The 21,564-nt window shown below is 39.4% G+C and overlaps 1 protein-coding gene across 1 annotated transcript in view; it reads right to left on the reverse strand.

Moving 5' to 3' along the window:
• LOC140729577 (protein inscuteable homolog) overlaps positions 1-21,564 on the reverse strand; it is a 405,000-nt gene that overhangs the window by 73,595 nt on the left and 309,841 nt on the right. Inside the window, exon 9 of the mRNA XM_073049495.1 lies at positions 6,189-6,360. Coding sequence (XP_072905596.1) covers positions 6,189-6,360 — 172 coding nt within the window. The remainder of the gene's footprint in view (positions 1-6,188; positions 6,361-21,564) is intronic.

The following is a 21,564-nucleotide window of genomic DNA, read 5'->3' on the forward strand; positions in this document are numbered from 1 at the left end:
GTACCTACTATCTGATTGCAGCAGCCAGAAAAGAGCATGCCTGGGTGGATCTTTGAGGGTGGATGCTTCTTTCTATGACAGCATTTCATGTAGTTGTGCTCAATGGTTGAAGAGGCTTTACTCATGATGTACTGGACTGAATCTATTACCTTTTGTAGGATTTTCTTTTCTAGGGCATTGGTATTTCCATACCAGACCATGAAGCAGCCAGTCAATATACTCTGCACTACACATCTATAGAAGTTTGTCAAAATTTTTAGTGTTATGCCGCATCTCTGCAGATGCCTAAGGAAGTTAAGGCGCTGCTGTGCTTTCTTCACAATTGTGTTTATGTGCTCGGTTCAGGACCAGTTCTCTGAAATAGTAATACTCAGGAATTCAAAGTTATTAACCCTCTGCACCTCTGATCTTCCAATGAGGACTCCCTCATGGATCTAACTTCCCTCTCCTGAAGTCTCCAATCACTTCCTTGGTCTTGCTGACATTGAATGAGCGGTTGTTGTTATGACACCACGCAGCTAAATTTTCAATCTCCCTCCGGCATGCTGATGCAGCACCACCTTTGAAACAGCCCACAACAGTGGTGTCATCAGCAAACTTGAATATGGTACTGGAGAATAACACAGGGAAGAATCAAACTAAGAGCTCACTTAATCAGGAGTTGAGCACAGATGACAGTAGTTCACACACAACACAAATACAGGACTCGGTGATGAGTGCCAGTCCAGAATAATCTTAAATAGAACATAAAACATAAGAAACACATGGGGTCAAAATCAAAAACTAATCACTTAAGAACGGGAAGCATGAGGAAACTGTATTCACATAACGAGCATCATAGAAAACACAGTGGGAGCTTAATGATAAAAGTAGTTATTAAACAACTCTAATAAAAAATAAATGACATTCAGGTGCATCAAGACTTGCTGCTACCTAGTGCCCCTTGCTGGTCCGAAGGGTTCATAACAATAAATCAACAAATTTCATGACATACTGTATGCCAGCGACATTAAACCAGATCCTGATACTGATTCTAACTAATCACCAAACTCCTAGACTTACAACTCAGCAACTGGATCCTTGACTTTCTGACAAACAGACTGCAATCAGAAAGGATAGGCAACTCTGACATAACTGTCCTCAACACTGCTACCCCCCCCCCCCCCAACGCCAAGTACCCAGCCTCCTACTTTCCTCCCGTAGCAATGTGACATGCTTCTGCTCTAACTCAATCTACCAGTTCACCGATGACACAACTATAGCAGGCCAGATCTCAATCGACAACAAGACAGAGTACAAGAAGGAGATAGATAGCCGAGTGGCATAGTATCAAAACGACATCCTTTCTCTCAATGTCAGCAAACAAAAGAGCTGATCATTGACTTCAGGGTGCGAGGTGGAGTACATGCATCAATGGTGCTGAAGTGGAGATGGTTGAAAACTTCAAGATCCAAGCATCACCATCAGTAGGCACTATGGACAGGAAAGCTCACTACCTATCTCTATCTTCTCAGAAAGCTAAAGATTTTTGACATGTTCCCTTTGCCTCACAAATGCACCGTAGAAAATGTCCCGTATGGATGTAGCTCAGTATGGCAATCGCTATGCCTAAGAACGCAAGAAAATTATGGACACAGCTCAGTCCATCTGGATGCCAGCTTCCCCTCTGTTTTCTTTCTCTGTACTTCCTACTGCCTTGGACAAGGCTGGTGGGTAAACTGTCCTTGTTGAGACTCAACACCCCTCTCTGGGCTTCTTGATGGAAAGGCCCCAGTCAGTCCGAGCTGGCAGCAACATCTCAATCTCCATCATGCCTCTGGGGCTATGTACTCAGCCTGCTGCTGACACACAACTGCACTGCCAGATACAGCTCAAGCTATATCATTAAGTTCACTGATGATACAACAGTAACAGTAGTTGAGCTCATCGGCAATAATGAGTCGGCATACAGAGAGGCTATTCAAATGGTGTGAGAACAACCTGAGTTTCAACGTGGACACAACAAAGATGATTGTTGGCTTCAGGACAGCACTCTCCATTGAATATCATTAGCTCTGTTGTAAAGAGAGTGAAGAGAACCAAGTTTCTTAGTGTGCACATAACGAATGAACTAACTTGGGCCCCCTTCAAGGGTCCACAACCTTGTGGTTTCGAGGCTTGCGAGCCTCAATGACCCAGAGAGCTCTGCTGGTTGGAGTCAGGGCTTTATGTTTTGGCTCTTGGTAGGGCCACCCATGCCAAACAGGTCAAAGGGTAGAGGCCAGATGAAGAGTGTTCCTCCTATCCCTCAGGTTTGGGGAGTTCAGCTCAGGGCTAACAACCCTGACTGGTAAAACCAAACTGTTATGGAAACAGCAATGAAGAATTCTTCTACCTCTGAGTATGATAGCATTCCTGTGCATCCACTTGGAACTTGCATGACTGACAGTAGTGAAAGCCATGCCACTGACACTATGATGAAAGCCCTGAACACTGCCAAAGAAGACCTTCATTGCTGCGCTAAAAGCCAGCGGTGTAATGGACAGTAGGTCGGTAACCTGGACACACAACATCTTTTCATTAGTCACGAAGGCACAGCAGCATTTACAGTTTCTGAGGAGATTGCAGCATGCATAGCTCCCTGTCCCTTTCTAACAACTTTCTGTTCAGAGCACCATCGAGAGTTTTCTGTCTGGCTGCGTCATTGTGTGGTCAGGAAGCTGCAAGGCATCAGACTGCAAGACCCTACGGAGGACAGTGAAAACTGCAGAGAGAATCACTGGGATCTCCCTCACCACGTTTGTGATGGTTACTGGAAGTGCTGTATAAAGTCTCCAAAGCATTGTTGAGGATCCAAACCAACCATCCCATAATCTCTTTGATCCAGTAGCATCAAGAGAGAAGTAGAGAAACATCAGGACTAAGTAACAGCTTCTTCCCTCAGGCTGTGATCTCCCAGGTCTTGTCACCAGGACAGAGAGCTGTTTACTGTACTGTGCACTTCATATGCACTTTAAATTATATTTTATTAAATTATTTGTGGTAATAATTTGCTTTATGTGCTGTGTGTGTTATATGCATTTTGGGTGCACCATGGTCCGTAGGAATGCTGTTTCATTTGGCTCTATGTATGTACAGTGAGCTGACAATAGATTCAAACTTGAAAAGCAGCCAGCATAATCAAAGACCCTGCTCACCCCATTCGTTCTCTCTTCTCACACCTCCCAGAAGCTATGAAAGCTTTAAAGCATGCACCACCTGGGTTAAGCATAGTCTCTATCCTGCTGTTATAAAACTGTTGGATGACCTCTTACATGATTCAAGTTCAAGATCAAGTTTAATTGTCATTCAACCATCCACATGAATACATCCAAACGTTAGTGTTCCTCTGGGGCCAAGGTGCAAACTTACAGGGCTGTTCAAAAGTCTTAGGCCCATACAGTATATACAGCCAGGGAGTTTAAGACTTTTGCACAGGACTTATTTTATGTTTTGCATTGTACTGCTGCCACCAAAAAAAATCATGACATATGTGAGTGATGATAAACCTGATTCTGATATGGGTCTCTATTCTGGACTGAGAGTGGGAATCACAGTTGGAAAAAGGGGAAGGGAGAAGGGAGGGATCAGGAAGCACCAGAGAGACAACCTGCAATGATCAATAAACCAATTATTTGGAATCTAATTACCTTGCCTGGTGTCTCAGGGCTGAATGTGTCTGCACCCGTGTCAATCCGCCTCCCCACCCACTGCCGCTGCTGGCACTCTTCCTCACACAGCACATAAATGATAGCAGAAAAACATAGTTACAAAAATAATAATAATATAGCCCAAGCCCCTGAGTGGCATGGCCTGTCGATTGAAGGTGCATGGATCTCCTGGAGCCATGTTTCTGCAAGAACAATCCCGCAGTAGTTCCTCATCTCACGCAAGTCTCCGTACAAATGCTATCCAGCTCATCTTCCATCAAGCGAACACTGGAGGCAGTACCTATGGGAGGGCCCAGCCCCCAAACTAGTACGGAATCCAGCTGCACACAGCCAGCTCTGCTGTCTTCTTCCCCAACAGTCACAACAGGTGAGGGCATTGTCCACACTACAACCAAGGCAGCACAGCTCCCCCGTCAGTCTCTCTAATGAACCAATGTATCGAGCTCATAGTATTCTACATTACCAATGTCCCACAAGGTGTTGAAACCATAACAAAAACATCTTTTTTTGTGAAAAAAGACATAAAGGCTGAAAAATCATTCCTTTTTTTGGACCCAGAGAGGCTGCTCCATCTAAGCGTGCTGCCATCTTACCGGAAACATGATGAACTTCTGATCTCTCAACCTATCTTGTCATGGGTCTTGAACCTTATTTGTTTTCCTGCAGTCAACTTTCTCTATGACAATAACTGCAATAATATTTTCTGCATTCTGTTATTCAATGTACTTAAGTGTTGGAATGATCTGCATGGATGGCTTGCAAAACCAGATTTATCCATTATATCTCAGTGCAAGTGATGTTAATAAACCAATTACAAAATTACCTCCACTTAACAAATCCACGTTGATTTATCAATTCTTCTCAAGATACTGCTTTACACATTACATTTACACATTACATTCCTTTTTCACCAACATTAGCCTAACTGACAGAAGTTACTCTAACCTTTTTGTTTGTTTAAACACCACATTATCTAATTTTTTACCCTTGAGTCTAATTAGGTGTCATATCGTTCACATTTAATGTTAGTAATCCCAGACTGAATTTTCCTCCTCATATTTGCTTGCTAGCACTTTCTGCACAAATGTCAATGAGCTGGACAAGGTATTTATATTTATTCAATATCAGGGCACCCCCGTCAAATGTTCTGAATGGGACTCTAAATCATACTGTTGAATTTGAGCTGAGACTGTAGGTGAAGAGTGCACCAAGGCCCATTCACCAAGATGACAAATATGTGGTTATCAAAGGAGATGGGAAGACTTGGCATAAAATATTTATGAAGGGATATAGAAACATGGCATCAGATAAAACAATCTTTTATGTGGTGAGGACCAACCTTTTAACACTTATTGTAATACTCCATAATCTAAATAAGATTCTGCTGTTTTTAAAAGTCTCCACTTATATAAATTCCTCATTACTGGTGAAGTAGTTAAAATAAATAAAATAAAATAGTTATTTTAATTGTTAATTATTTAGCCCATTGTTATGCTTAGAACTCTGAAAATACCCAAATTGCATCAAACGTGACTGTTGGAAATCACATTGAAAACAAGTAAAGGCCAAGAACCGACAAAGCTTTAGCACCATTAAATAGTCATGAACTTTGAAAAAGTGCATACGTTTCTAAAACAAATTCGTACTACTTGAACTTTATTGGGAACAAGTTCTCAGCACTGAATACCATTGCCTAGAGTGATTGACATAGTTTTTGTTTTTAAATGATACTAGCAAAATAAATTCATGCAATTCTAGACGCAATTATTGCTAGTCACTGCCAAGACAAAATCTTCTTTAGGAATGCTACTCCAGGCCAGCTACCCACTTAACTAAGTCTCATAAGTCATCCTCCTCTCTGTTGTCTCTTCATGCCCTGAAGAAATCAAGTTTCTCATTGAGATATCTTATCCAGGCACCCCCTCACCTCACAACCCCAATCAACCCCTGATCCCCAAATGAAACCCCATTTAAATTTCACCATGCTCAAACCACTATTGGTCCAATTAACATCTACCTAGTCATCACCAACCCTCCTGAAGGTGAAGGTTCTGATGGGGTTTGTAATTACTGGTCCTCTCTTTCTCTGCCAAATATACTACCCCAGCCTCAGATGCCATATTCCACTCACTTCCCCTGCAGTGATGGAATTCTCTCAAGTGTGGTTAAGTAGGGCATCTGTTTCCACTAAAGGTGCCAACAACTAGTCCAATACCAAGTAACACACACAAAATACTGGTGGAACACAGCAGGACAGGCAGCATCTATGGAGAGGAACAAACAGTCAATGTTTTGGTCTGAGACCCTTTATCAGGATTGAAAAAAAGGAGAAAGAAGCCAATACCAAACAGCTTCTGTTGCTCCAGGTAACAATATATTACAAGTTTCTCAGCGAGCAAAGACGTTTTTAGTCCTGTGTCACCTAAAGACTATAAAGTGTAAAATTTGACCTCTGAGATCAGCTTCCCTTTGATCAATCTATGCCTAAAAGATACTTACTGATAAGTGCCGTTACTATATCCTCCATGTTTTCCAAGAAGCTGCCGAGGCGCTGTGTGAAGGTGAGGTGGGGAGATGTAATCTGTGATACCACAGCAGCAGCTTCAGCACGCGTAGCTTCAGGATTTGATTCATTAGTCAAAAGGTCAGCCAAGCACAACACACCATCCACCTACAAGAGGAGTACCATTATAAGAAGAGTTAAAACACTTGCAGTCCCAATCAGTCAAAATACAGAATGGTATACATGGATTAATTTTCTCATATTCAGCTTTCAGTCTCTTCTGAAGAAATACTGGGGTACTCTAACATGATGAAATGAAATAATAAACCTAGCTGAAGGCTGGTGGTTGCTTGTTAATGATATTTCCAATTGATTATAGCTTTTGACACTCTCTCTCTCGGTCCCGCAGACACGCAACTCCTGACATTGGTATTGACTCGTACCACCATTTCTAATCCTCATCTCTGTCCAACTGGAGCCATCAATAAATCAGTAAAGTCTATTTCATCCATTCCAGGGTGTGAGCTCACCCATTTTCTGTGAGTTGATTCATTGGCAGAAACCATGACTTCCATAACCTGCTGTGTTCCAAATATATGCTTATTGCAGTTAATTTTCCTCAGATATATTCAATGGAGTGTTACTTCTATTTTGCAACCATTGTATTAATTTTATAAATGATATGCTGGTACTATTATGATTATGGTCAGCTTACACTTAAAAAGAGCTATTTGAAACTACAAAGGATATAACAATAGATACTTTATTGATCACAAAGAAATTTACAGTGTCACAACAGCATTACAAATGCACAGATATACAAGTATTAGAAGAGAAGTAAGAAAGAATAAAAATAAATTACATCAAACAGTCTAACAGGAGGGGGTCATCACTTCCCTGGCTATAGGTTGACTCATTATAGAGCCTAATGGCGAAGGGTAAGAATGACCTCATATAGTGCTCTTTGGAGCAGCACAGTTCTCTTGGTCTATTACTAAAAGTGATCCACTGTTCAGCCAAGGTGGCATGTAGAGGCTGAGAAACATTGTCCAGTATTACCAGGATTTTCTAGAGGGTCCTTTGTTCTACCACAGCCTCCTGTATCTAGTTTGACTCCTATAACAGAGCTAGCATTTCTGATCAGTTTATTGAGTCTGTTGGCACCACCCAGGTTGAGCCCATTGCCCCTGCACACCACCGCATAGAAGATTGTACTGGTAACAACAGATTGGCAGAACATGTGAAAGAGAAGCCTACATATGCCAAAGAACCTTATTCTCCTCAGGAAGTAGAGGCAACTCTGGCGCTTCTCGTAAACAGCCTCTATGTTGGTGCTCCACTCAGGTCTGTCATCCAGGGGCACCCCGGGCACTTGTAGGTCCTCACCACATCCATGTCCTCACCATCAATAGTAACAAGGAACAGTGCAGGCTAAGTCTTCCTAAAGTCCATCACCATCTCCCTTGTCTTACTGATGATGAACTGCAGATGATTCAGCTTTCATCATTAGCTAACCCTAACTCTAACTCAATAGTTTAAAAGTATCATGTCTCAGAATGTTGGCAACATATCAGAAATCCCATTCTAGTTAATTAATAAGTAAATGATATGAAAACTATCAATGCCCCATGGGTCAATATCAGGTTTGAAAACAAACCCAAAGGATAAAGACCCTAGAAACAACAATCAGATTTGTCAGAAATCAAGTAGTTCAGATTCAATCAAATATATTTGAATGGTTTTGCAGTAATAAAAATATAGAAGCTATTTCACTGAATCAAAGCAGCACACACAAAATGCTGGAGGGGCTCTGCAGATCAGGCAGCATCTATGGAAAAGAGTAAACAGCTGGTTTTTCAAACCAAGTCCCTTCACCAGGACTCAATATATTCAGCGTATTCTCTGAAGTAGGATATGATATAAACAGATACCATGTGGGGTGAAAAGAATCAGTCACCAGTGTGGATTGACTTATATCATTGATTCAAAAGAAGGCTACATATCTTCCTCAAATAAAAGTCTACATACACGCATATTAACATAAGGGTAAACAAAATAATCTTTTTGAATTTATGACTATAACATTCTTGATGTGGTATTACTCATGCAGGCAAGTGAGATGGAAGCAGTTTTCCTGCTTCTCAAAGACGAAAAGCAAAGCAAACAAGTTGTGGTTGATTAGAACCAGAGCAGGGACAACTTTCAATAGTCAAAATTGTCTGCACAGGACTAGGAAATGGGGCAATGTTAGACTGTATTACTGGATTTTTTAATTGTTGGAATTTCTTAAATGGTTGCAAAATACTAACAATGTTTCAAGTTTTCCTTTAGAAACAAACATGAATACCTTTTGACTGCATTGTGATCAGAATAAGATGGAAAGTGGATGGTAAGCTTTTTCCACAATTACTAATTTTGTATGATAAGAGTGATCATTTTTGTACAACTGCAAAAATAACAAGGGAACATTAAAATTGTTTGATAAGCAAAAATAAATGGACAGCACATAATCAAATAATTTTAACAGCAATGAAATGCAAAGGAGTTTGTCTACAAGGAATTTGCCATGCTAAACTAAAATACAAAAAAGGGAACTTGAAACACTTGTAAATTGTAATCCTAGTGCTATCACCTAGAGTTAAATCATAGAATGACAGAAAGTTTAATTACAAGTGACATGAAAGGTCCATACCTTTCCACAGGAGGATTGAACTAGATGCAACAACCACATCCAAGTAAATCGAATCTCATGGCTAGAGGGCCATCTTAGAAAATATTTTTTTCCATGTCTGAGTCACTGTCCCAAGGCAATTTCATAATATCTTAATCAAATATGGGAACAAATTTTGCAATCGATCATGATTTTAACAAAAAGCTTCACAGTTAAAATTGACAGGCAAATTTTTCTCCATCTACCCATACACATTTTTTTCAGTTTGCAAAATAAAAGTAAATCACTTTGAGAGATAGTACCATAATTTGATACAAGATAATAGTCTGCAGCAAGTAATTCAATCAATTATTTTCAATGGTGAAACAAATGCATGAATGCCTTGTGCACATTAGTTGATCAGTAACATAAGCTCCTTTCAGACTATCCCATTTAAAATTTTGGTTATAAGCAAATCATTCTGCTCATGAAACATTTTCAAAAATACATGTTAATCACGCAAGCAATGCACACATAAAGACAACAGAAATGACTGATTCAGAAAGAAAGACGAAACGCTTGTGATTTTCTGCAACCATTTACAAAAGAAACCAAGTGGAGAGAATCAAGAAAATTCAATGTTCTCATAGCAGAATGGTTTGTACATCACTAAAAGCAGGAACAAGTGGCAAAGTAATAATAAATATTAGTAACTTTATTTATGTAGCATCTTTCATATGTTAAGATGCAGGCTCAAAGTGCTTTACATAGATTGTAAGGATAAATCAATATGGTCATAAAACACAAGACAAATTTAAAAATCATAAGTAACACACGTTATATAGAATAAAATGTAATTGAATATTCCAAATTACATAAATCTAATCTACATCAACAGGCATTAAATAATCATATGAGGCCAAATTTTAAAAGTAAGTTTTTAGAAGTGTTTTCAAATGGTCCACAGTACTAGCCTGGCATATCTCTGATGGTAGAGTATTGAAGATACTTGGTGCTTAAGAGCAAAAGGCCACATCACCAGTTCTTATATGCTTGGTTCTGGGAACATTAAGCAAACCAAAATTTGTAGATCTAAGATTACAATTAGGGATGTAAGTGGATAGACACAGAGGAGCTAGATTATTCAGAGCCTTATATTCTATAACATACAAAAAAGCCTTTCTGGCAAGATCGCATCAGTGACCAATGACAGCTTACAAAATTGCTGGATTCGCTTCTTCTAAATATACTTCTTCTGAACTGGGATTGATTGCAGCCTGCAATTTCCCTCTTAAGGAAGTATTTTTGGGTCAACTGAAAGATGGCATTTCTATGATCTCCTGGGGGATTTGGCATGGAGTGCAGCTATGGCTGTCGCCAGGGGAGTACGCTGCATCGATTCCTTATGGTGGAATATCTAGACAATTAGGACAGTATCCATGATCGATACTGACTAAGGGAGGCCTCAAAAGCCAAATGACGTATCAGCAAAAGAGGCATGATGCGGTAAATCTGCAATACAAGCAGAAAATGCAGCAAACACTCAGGGGTTAGACAACAATGGTGGAAAGAGAATCACTTCAGGTCAAAGATCTTTAGCAGATCATGAAATGTGATGGTTTGATCTCATTTGTAAATGAAATATGCCGATATTGTAAGATACTGAAGAAAGCTGGTAGTAAACAAAATGCTTTCAGATAAAAAGAGGGGAAAAATGGTCATGAAAGTGAGTGGAAGAGAGCAAGAGGTGCAGCAGTCTGCACAGTACCAGTAAGACAACAACATACTCTGTGTACGGATACCTGTTGATTACATGGTACATCAGCCACACATGTTATAATACTAATGTCAAAAGAGGTTCTCCTCCAAGCCAAGTGCAGAATTTAAGTCTGCTATTTTGTCAATCTTCATTGGATATTATATGTCCCAAGGTCAGAGAAAGTCCAAGCACAGTAATGTCATAATTTTTAAACTTGATATCACTTAACACCAGCCACTGTTCCCTCTAAACTGCACAGGTGCACCCCCACACAGTGACGGAAATGATTCCATAGCCTTTGTTGCTGCACAGCTTGAATTTTATTTTATATAATGTTAATATAATTCTGAAATTTATGCTAATATAATTATGATTAATGAATGTAATCCATAAATTTTCTAAGTAATGAACATACCACAACCTTTACTTTTAAACTTTTTAGAGTTTCAATGTATTTACATTGTCAGCGTTTCAAGTTGCAACACTGTTACAAATTGTAACAATAAACACAGAATGGAAGTGCATAGCTCATTGCTAATCAACAGCCAGTCCACTGAATGCCACTGCTGTAATATACATATTACACAAAAACATTTAACATGCCGTGTGATTTTCGGGCCATGTAAAAATTTCCTGCTCAGAGCAATGGTTGGTCCGCAGAGCTGTAAAAAATTTCTAGGGAATGTTGACACCAGCTGTTGTCTTTATCCTTATATGAGGGGTGATTGATAAGTTTGTGGCCTAAGGTAGAAGGAGTCAGTTTTAGAAAACCTAGCACATTTATTTTTCAACATAGTCCCCTTCTACATTTACACACTTAGTCCAGCAGTAGTAGAGCATACAGATCCCTTCTTTGTAGAAGTCGGCATCTTGAACCTCCAGGAAGTGGTCCACAGCAGGGGTGATTGATAAGTTTGTGGCCTAAGATAGAAGGAGATGAGTTATACAGCTCTCATTACATGCACATGCAGTTCAGCTCTTTGAGTGATTATGCAGAAAGGTTGAAGTTAATAACTTTTGTGGTATTTCTGTTTCAGATAATTAAAAATTGCAAGTAAGCACTGTCTGAGAAAATGGATAACATTCATGCAGTCATCCGCTATCTTGGTCTCAAAGGCTTATCACCCAAGGAGGTCCATGAAGACATGGGGAGGGTGAAAAATAAATGTGCTAGGTTTTCTAAAACTGACTCCTTAAACTTAGGCCATGAACTTATCAGTCACCCCTCGTATGTAATCTGTGTTGAAATATAAACTTTTGATCCAAATTTGAAAAAAAAAATCAAACATTGAAACTACATTAAAAGCTCAAGGTAATTGTTTTTTTTAAAAAAAATGACAAATCCAGTGGAAGTCTCCATTGTATTCAACAGTTCATTTCACATTTGCTACAAATAACACATGTTTGCAGCACAGTTTTCAGAGGCCAGGTGTCCTCTGACACCCAAAAGCCTTGCCACCCATTTACAGTGTGGTCATACAGCACGGAAATAGGTCATTGACCCAACTGTCCCTGCCAACTAGGGTGCTCATTCAAGTTGGCTCCATTGGCCTGCATTTGGCCCTTAACCTTCTCAATCCTTTCCAAGCCATTTTACAATTTGTTATGTACCACTTCCTCTAATAGCACATTTCACATGAATACCACCCACTGTGTAAACAAAATGTACAAGTCAGGACTGCAGTCAAATACCTCCCTCACTTTCCTGAGTAGGCACAACTCCAGTAACACTCAAGAAGCTCAACTCCATCCAAAACAAGCCAGTTGTTTGGTTTGGTTACACACCATATCCAACACCACTGACATATCAAGGTAGCAGAGTGAACACTATCTAGCTTTTATTTTAGCTACCCTGTGAGCATCTCTCAAACTCTCAACTACTATAACTACAGTAAGAAGGACAAGGGTAGCACATGGAATAAATAATATCTGACTTGGAAATATATAGCGATTCTTTAATCATCACGTCCATACAAGTCTCAAAGCAAGGATGTTATGCAGAGACTTTAGAAGGCATTGGTCAGACCACATTTGAAGTATTGTGTGCAGATTCAGCCCCTTTAACTAAGAAAGAATGTGCTGGCATTGGGGAGGGCCCAGAGGAGGTTTCTAAGAATTATCCTGCAAATGAAAGGTTTAACATATGAGGACTGTTTGATAGCCCTGGGTCTGTACTCACTGGAGTTTCGAAAAATGAGTGGTATCTTGTTGAAGCCTACTAAATATTTAAAGCCTAGATAGAGGGGACATGCAGAGGATATTTCCAATAACAAGAGAGTTTAGGACCAGAGGACACAGACCTAGAATACAAGGATGTCCCTTTAGAACACAGGTGAGAAGGAATTTCTTTAGACAGAGCATGGCGAGCCTATGAATGATCACAGATGGCTGTGGAGAGTATATTTTGGGTCATGATGTATATTTAAAGCAGAGGTTGATAGGTTCTTGATTGGTAAGGGCATCAAAGGGGAAAAGCAGAAGGATAAAGTTGAAAGGGATAATAAATCAGCCATGATGGAATGGTGGAACAGTCTCAATGAGCTGAATGGCGTAATTCTGACCTAAATCTGCCTCTCTGTTTTATAGTCTTACGGTCTATGGCCCTTATCCAGCAGCACTGGGAGTATTTTGATCAGAATGATTTCAGCTGTTCAATGTAGTGACTTCAGCTTCTTAAATCAATCAGAGATATCATGAAAAATGGCCATATCCAAGGAAATAAACATCAATGCACTTATATAAAAATTCTCAAGTCTCTATTACAATAGGATACACTTTTTGCCCCCAAAAGATATTAAGTAAGAATTATTGCAATATCACTAATTCCTAGAGCCTCAACATTAGGCTCATAAAGTCCTCTAGCACGAAAAATAGGCCCTTCAGCTCATGTACCAAAGCTGACCATCTTTTACCTATCTATACAAATCCCAATTACCATCAGTTGGTTTATGGCTTGGTGATTCAAGTGCATGTCTAGAAAGTTCTTAAATTACATAAGAGTAGATGCCTGCACAACTCTCTCAGGCAGTGTTTTCCAGATTCAGCCATCTTTTGGGCTGAAGTGTACTTACTCAGATTCCCCCCAAATTACCCTATAACTGTGCTTCTTAATTTTAGAGCATACAATAGTATGGGTTAAAGTTTCCTACTATTTATCTTATTTAGGTCCTTCTTGGATTCTTTTTCTTCATTACCAGTCTCTATTCAGCCGCATCTGCTCCAAGGAAAATAAAACTAACTTAAGAAGTTTCTCCGCATAACTGTGATGTCCCATTTTGGGATATCTAAATTAATATCCTTTGCACTCTTACTGGTACAATCACATACTTCCTACAGTGCGGTGACCAGAAATGCACACAATACTCCAACTGTAGCCAAACCAGGATTTGATGATGTACCACAACCTCTCTACTCTTATATTCTGTGGCCCAGCTAAAGAAGGTGGGTATCTCATATATGTCATCAGGACCAAATATCTCATTTAGTCCTGAGGGGTCTTAGCCTGAAATATTGGTTGTTTACTCTTTTCCATAGATGCTACCTGACCTGCTGACTTCCTCCAGCATTTTGTATGTGTTGCTTTGGATTTCCAGCACCTGCAGATTTTCTCGTGTTTGTGACACATCTCATGTTCTGTTTTCAATACCTAGCCTACTTAGTAAGTAGGTAATTTTCACTATGTACCTAATTCAGGGATTATTTTCCACAAGACCGTAAGAGAAACTGTAGGAGCAGAACTAGGCCATTCAGCCCATTGAGTCTGCTCTACCATTCCATCATGGCTGACTTATTATCCCTCTCAACCGCATTCTCCAGCTTTCTCCCTTAAATCTTTGATGCACTGATTAATCAAGAACATATCAACCTCCATCATAAATATACGCAATGCCTTGGCCTGCAAAGCCATCTGTGGCAATGAATTCCACAGATTCACCACGTTCTGGCTAAAGAAATTTTTCCTCATCCCTGTTTTAAATGGATGTCCCTCTATTATGAGGCTGTGCCCTCTGGCCCTAGACTCTCCAATATAGGAAACATCCTTTCCACATCCACTCTATCTAGGCCTTTCAGTATTAGATAGAATTCAATGAGATCTCTTCTCATTCTTCTAAACTCCAGAACCATCAAACACTCTTCATATGTTAACCCTTTCATTCCTGTAAACCTCCTCATTAACAAGAAGATTATTCTTGTAAACTTCCTCTGGACCCAATCCAATACCAGCACATTTTTTCTTAGATAAGGGGACTAAAACTGCTCATAACGTTCCAAGGTGGTCTGACTAATACTTTATAATGCCTCAACTTCATGTTCGCATTTTTATATTCTAGTCCTCTCAAAATAAATGACTGTGGAGCTTCTTCTTATCAAAATAAGTTGTTTTATTTTTACTCTGAGATTGTTAGATTTTTGAGTTAATGTGCCTTCTATCTTGCCCTTGTAACCTTTAGTCACCCCAGGAATTGAATTTTTGTCTTTTCCATGGAATTCTTAGTTTAAACATGTCACTCCAATTATGGACTAAGAGATACACCTATCTTCAGTATATTGTCCTCATATTGTGTGTCATGACCTAACAAAACTCCTACCAAGTTGCTTTAGAACTTACTTGTTCTGGTTTATAATCTGGGCAGAGTACCTGTGAAATTATTTCTTAGTACCTAAGAAGCTTATGCAAGTTTAAACACATTTCAGTCACATTTAAAATACAGTTCAAAGTACAAGAGTACTGTACCTTAATGTTAATTCAATTGAAGAGCACATTCTAAACCTAACTATTCAATTTTTCAGGATGAACCCAGATGAATTTCTATTCTGTAATCAGGTATTATGTACTTAAAGCAAAATTTTGGTTTTGTCTAATCTGGTCAACAGTCACTTTTACAACCCTAGATAAATGATCGCCTACATGGACCACTTATATAATTAGGTATTTCATTGACACACTCTGGATGGGTGCCATTTTTTCATCTCAGGTCTGATTAAACCATTATTTAAGCTGTCAACACTGGGTTAACTTTGTAGGGTTTAAATAAGGAAAAGAACAATCCGCATGTAATTCACTGAATACAAGGCGTAGCATAGTTAGAAGATCTGCGTCACACATACTTGCGCTTACAGGGCCACTTGGGAGCTAGAGGTAAATTAACCTTTACACTGGAAAAAAATTAATCTGATTTACAATTTTTTTTTACAAAGTACCAGAGCTAGACACAGAGGAGATACCTATATTTGTCATATTTGTTCCATGTCAATTTTATCCCAGATGACAGCAATGGTTAGGGTCCTGTCTGTGCTGCAAAGTGACTGCTCACATCTTTGAAAATGGTCTACTATCATTATATCTCTTCTAGTTCTATAAATAAAGCCAGGTACTGTAATCACATTTCTCTGTGATAGAAATGCAGTTCATACAAAAAATGTTTTGTTCCTTTGTCTGCTCTGAATTAGTCGATCAGTTCAATTCCCACTAGCACTGTTAAGGACAACCTAAATATCTTGGTAAAATGGAAATTCAACATCTAAAACATTCACTGAACAATGCACACATGTGAAAATTAAATGAGCTCAAGACCAAGCTCTGATTAAAAGCACAAGTTTTCATGTGAGAGCAATAGGGATGGAGGTGGGATCGTGGTGCTAAGGACGGCAAAAAAAAACAGCTGGAAGTGCAATCATCTCCCTAAGCATTTCCCAACACTAATTCCCAGCCAGCAGAGGTGGGCAGGGTTATTAACCACAGCGGCAAGGGGAGACGTAAAGATCTTGTTGGGTTTGGGAGAAACCATCTTCTTCTATGTAGTGTTCCCACTGAGAATAAATCCCTTTATGTCATTCAGTTTCAATGAGTCAAATGACACTTACTAGCCACAGGGCTACATGAAGAACGGTTACCCTGCAAAAGACAAAGTCTGCTTAGAATCCATAGCATGGGGCTTACTATATGATAACTTCTTCAGAAGAGTGGGGAAGTAAATTGTAGAGAAACAAATAAAGTGTTTTATGGACAATGCCAAGGAATTTCACCTGTATACATTGCTAACTGTGGATCCTTTGGGTGCACATCAGCATATTGCAAAATTTGATGTATACTTTGGCACAGTGCATGAAGGGGGCATTAAAAACCGGCACACTTTGATGCCACTTGCATTTATTCACTTTGTACATTCATAGTCAATGAGTGCAGACAACCACTCAGGTTAAAGCAGAGCATCTGTGAAGAGTTGACATCCCCCCTGACTTCGGCTTTGTACCAGTTAAAATGGTTCAGCCCTATGTCGTCAGCAGTCAGGAATCATCCATTTTGCAGCTGGATAAATTAAGAAATTACGTTTACTCCACTAACATGTCAGTTATGTCCAGAACCCATTTCATAACACATGGAACAGCATAGCACAGGAAAAGCCAGCACTTTCCAAGCAGTTGCTAGTCTCTGAGTAAAATAGAACTTGTTTCATAATTCTTCTAAACTTCTCTCGCTTTCTTACCTTAAACTTGGATTGGATTGGATTGGATTGATTGGATTGGATCAGATTGGATTGGATCAGCCATGATCTTGTTGAATGGCGGAGCAGGCTTGAGGGGCCGATTGGCCTACTCCTGCTCCTATCTCTTATGTTCTTATGTTCTTAAACCTATGTTCTCTAGTATATGACATTTCTACCCTGGGGAAGGAAGACTCGGACCATCCACACTACCTATGCCTCTTATAATTTTATCTAAAACCGTAAGACACGGGAACAGAATTTGACCATTCAGTTCATCAAGTCTGCTCCCCCAATCCATCATAGCCGATTTATTATCCTCCTCAGACACTTCCCCCTACCTTCTGCACATCACTATTAATGTCATTGCTAATCGAGAACCTATCAACCTGCACTTTAAATATATTCAATGACTTGGCACCACAGCCATCTGTGGCAATGAATTCCACAGATTCACCACTCTCTAGCTAATGAAATTCCTCATCTCTGTCCTAAAGGGACATCTTTCTTTTCTGAGGCTGTTCTCTCTATTCCTAGACTCCTCCACTATAGGAAACATCTTCTCCACATCCACTCTTTCTAAGCCATTCAACATTCAGTAAGTATCAATGAGAACCCATCATTCTTCTAAACTCCAGTGAATACAAGCCCAGAGCCATCAAGCACTGTTCATATGTTAACCCTTTCATTCCCAGGATCATTCTCATGAACTTCCTCTGGACCCTCTCCAATGCCAGCACAACCTTTCTTCGATAAGGAGCCCAAAACTGCTCAAAGTACTCCTAGTGTAGTCTGACAAATGCTTTATAAAGTCTCCATATTATATCCTTGCTTTTATACTTGAAATGAATGCTAACATTGCATTTTCCTTCCTTACAACTGACTCAACCAGCAAGTTAACCTTTATGGAATCCTGCACAAAGGACTACCAAGTCGCTTTACACCTCTGATTTCTGAATTTTCTCACCGCTTAGAAAATAGCCTACACCATTATCCTTCTATCAAATTGCATGACCAAACACATTTCTCTACACTGTATTTCAACTGCCCATTCTTCTGACCTGTCCAAGTCCTTCTGCAGAATCCCTACGTCATCAACACTACCGGCCCCTCCACCTATCTTTGTATCATCTGCAAACTTGGCCACAAACCCATCATCGAAATCATTGACATATAACGTGATAAGAAGAGGTCTCAACACTGACCCCTGTGGAATAGCACGAGTCACTGGCAACCAACCAGAAAAGGCCCATAATTCCCATTGTTTGCCTCCCACCAGTCAGCCAATCCAGTGTGTAGTTAATGAAATCTAGAACATGTCATCAAATTATCCGGTCTTTGATTAGCTCTGAACACTGCTGAGAAACTTAGTGTTAAATCCTATGAAAAGTGAGAAGCTCCAGTACCAATCAAGTGGATCTACATGCTGGAAAGCAGAGTAGGGCTGATACAATTATCTGGAAGCTAATTTTTCTTCATAAATAATATAAGACTTGGCATATATTGGCATGCTGACAATGATTTTTGGTTCATTACAATTTTAATTTAATGAACTCTTCCATAAATTGAAGATTTAAAAAAAACAAACTAATTTTGATTCTTTATTGTCTTTGTCCAAATCATATTTTTCATCTTTATTTCATTTCCTGTCCATGAAATTGCATGCAATTAAATATTCTGGTTATTACTGCCTATATGAGACTCATCAGGTCTCAGTGAAGAATTTTCTATTCTGGTGATTGAAAAGTTACTCCATTCTTTGTCCTGCATTCAAATATCATATTATCAAAGAGAGAATAGGTACCAGAAAGCATCTAGGAACATTGTGACTAACTGTTCAATAGCTAGGAATGTGGGCAGTTACAGTTCTGATCTCAGGAAATGCTGCGTGTTGTTTGTACATTCCTCCCATGCTTGCATGGGTTCTCCAGGTGCTTCAGTTGCTTTCCACATCCCAAAGGTATGTGAATTAGTACAATACGGGATTACTGCAAATTACCCCTTGTGTAAGAGGGCATGGGGAGAAAATACATTACAGAGAAAAAATGGAGAATGGGATTGATGGGAATCCTCAGAGCCAGCACAGAGTCAATGGGCTGAATGTCATCTTTATGCAAGAAGAAATACAAGCTTGGCAGAAGCAAGTAGCAAATCTCACAGAATGCCAGGACTTTTGAAAGCAACCCCACCTCCTGGTCATATATTCCCTTAGCCCAACACTTGCATCGGCAACTGAATCCCAGCTAAATTGACAGGGAAGACATGAAAGTTCATACTTAAGACACATGAAAAGTACCGCCCCATGAGTGATTGGCTTTTCTAAAGTGAAAATATTACCAGAACTTGAAAGAAAGTGGATACAATCAAATTAACCAACTAATCGTAGAGTCAGAGTTATACACCAGGGATACAGGCCTTTCAGCCCAACTCGTCTGTTATGTTTTATAAGTTCAAAACATGAAATTCAAAGGAAGACACGGTAGTCAAAATGCAGGTCTAACTTTGCGTTTACTTTAAGCGAGGCACACACATATCACTTGGTAGTGTAATGACGTATGCAATTACATACATTACGTATGCAATTCTATTACATAGAATATAATATATTCTATATTTAACCCATAGTTAATTATTTAAACGAACAAGAATTTTATATATACATACACACACACATATATATACGCCCACACACATATACACACACAAGATTGCTTAAATATTTTGAAATATTAAATAAACAACACTTCTTCCTGCTTAAATAAAAACTCCAACTTAATATTAATATAGAATGTATCTAACCTATATACACAATGTACTATTATACTATATAAATAACTACTGTACAGACATTCACATCATAGTCATTTTTTAAATAGTCTCATTTAGGCTTGAAGATGGAATGAATGTAGAGAATTTATTACTCTTTTGGGATAATGTCTCTCCTGACAACAGGGATCACTCTGCTTGGCAGGTGAGACCTGTGAAACTATCTCGTTCTGCGGTCTCCTGCATGGTGGTTGTAGGAGTTGATCCTGAGACGGCAGGAAGTAGTTCTCATAGTGGTAGCCAACTTCCTTCTGCTTTTTTTGGCTTTTCTCTCTGGATTTGCTTCGATCCTTGCTTCTCTCCCACCCGAGCTTCTTTTTCTCTTTATTTCTCTCTTTATCCCACTTTTTTTTGTGCATCTTGATCTCGAGAGGCACTTCGTTCACTTTAGTATGCTCTTATTAATCCTTACATTGCTCTCGTTACAATCTAATCGCTCCTCTTGATTTCTGCATTCACAAATGTGATCTCATGAATCCTCTGTTTTCATATCTCTTTTGACTCTTTTCTTTTTGACCAATTATGGTTTACACCAGAAACGAATGATAGATTAATTAAAATAGATGTCACTCCTGTGGGAATGACATCCGTAACAATGAAATACAGCAATCAACAAGCCACATTGGACCAACATTGTGAGGATGTGATTGGCTGTAAGAACAACAACCTGATTAGAGATCCAACCAATGTTTACATGCCAAAAAGCTATCTACCTGAACTAGTTGCATTTGCCTAGATCCTGCTAAAACCTGCACATTATTGTGCCTGCCTAAATGCCTTTTAAAAATTGCCCATATACCCACTAAAGAGTTGTTCCCTCAGGTGCTTTTTAACTTTTTCCCTCTTAACTTAAAACTATACTCTCTACTTTTAGACACCAGTACCCTGGGAAAAACTCTGACCATTCACCTTATCAATGCCCCTCATGAATACTAATTTCCATAGGGTCACCCCTCAGCTTCATAGAACACAATCCTAGCCTATCCAGCCTCTCCTGAAAACTGAAACCCACCAGTCATAACGACATACTCATTTTTTCTGCACCCTTTCAAGCATAACTACATCCTATTACATCCTTCCTATAGTTGGACAACCAACTGAGGATTGGAGGACCGGTCCTGCGTCCAGCACACAAGTGCCATTATGAAGAAAGTATGACTGTGCTTCTACTTTTTTTAAAGTTTGTGTAGATTTGGCATGACATCTAAAACTTTGTCAAACTTCTATAGCTGCGTGTTGTACAGGTATATTAACTGGTTGTATCACGGCCCGGTATGGAAGCACCGGTGCTCCTATATAGAAAATCTACAAAAATAATGGATACAGCCCAGTCCATCACAGGTAAAGCACATCTACATGGGGAACTGTCACAGAAAAGTAGCATCCATCATTAAGGATTCCCATACTCCTTTCTCACTGCCACCATCAGAAAGAAGATACAAGAGCCTCAAGACCCCCACCATCATGTTCAAGAACCATTGGGCTCTTGAACCAGAGGAGGTAACTTCACTCAACTTCATCCCATCACTAAACTATTGCCACCAATCTTGCCTCACTTTCAAGGACTCTTCATCTCACGTTCTCAATATTAATTGTTATTATTTATCTCTCTTTTTGTATTTGCGTAGTTTGTGGGTTTCTTTTGCTCAATG

This window comes from Hemitrygon akajei, chromosome 6, assembly GCF_048418815.1.
Source record: "Hemitrygon akajei chromosome 6, sHemAka1.3, whole genome shotgun sequence".
NCBI lineage: Eukaryota > Metazoa > Chordata > Chondrichthyes > Myliobatiformes > Dasyatidae > Hemitrygon > Hemitrygon akajei.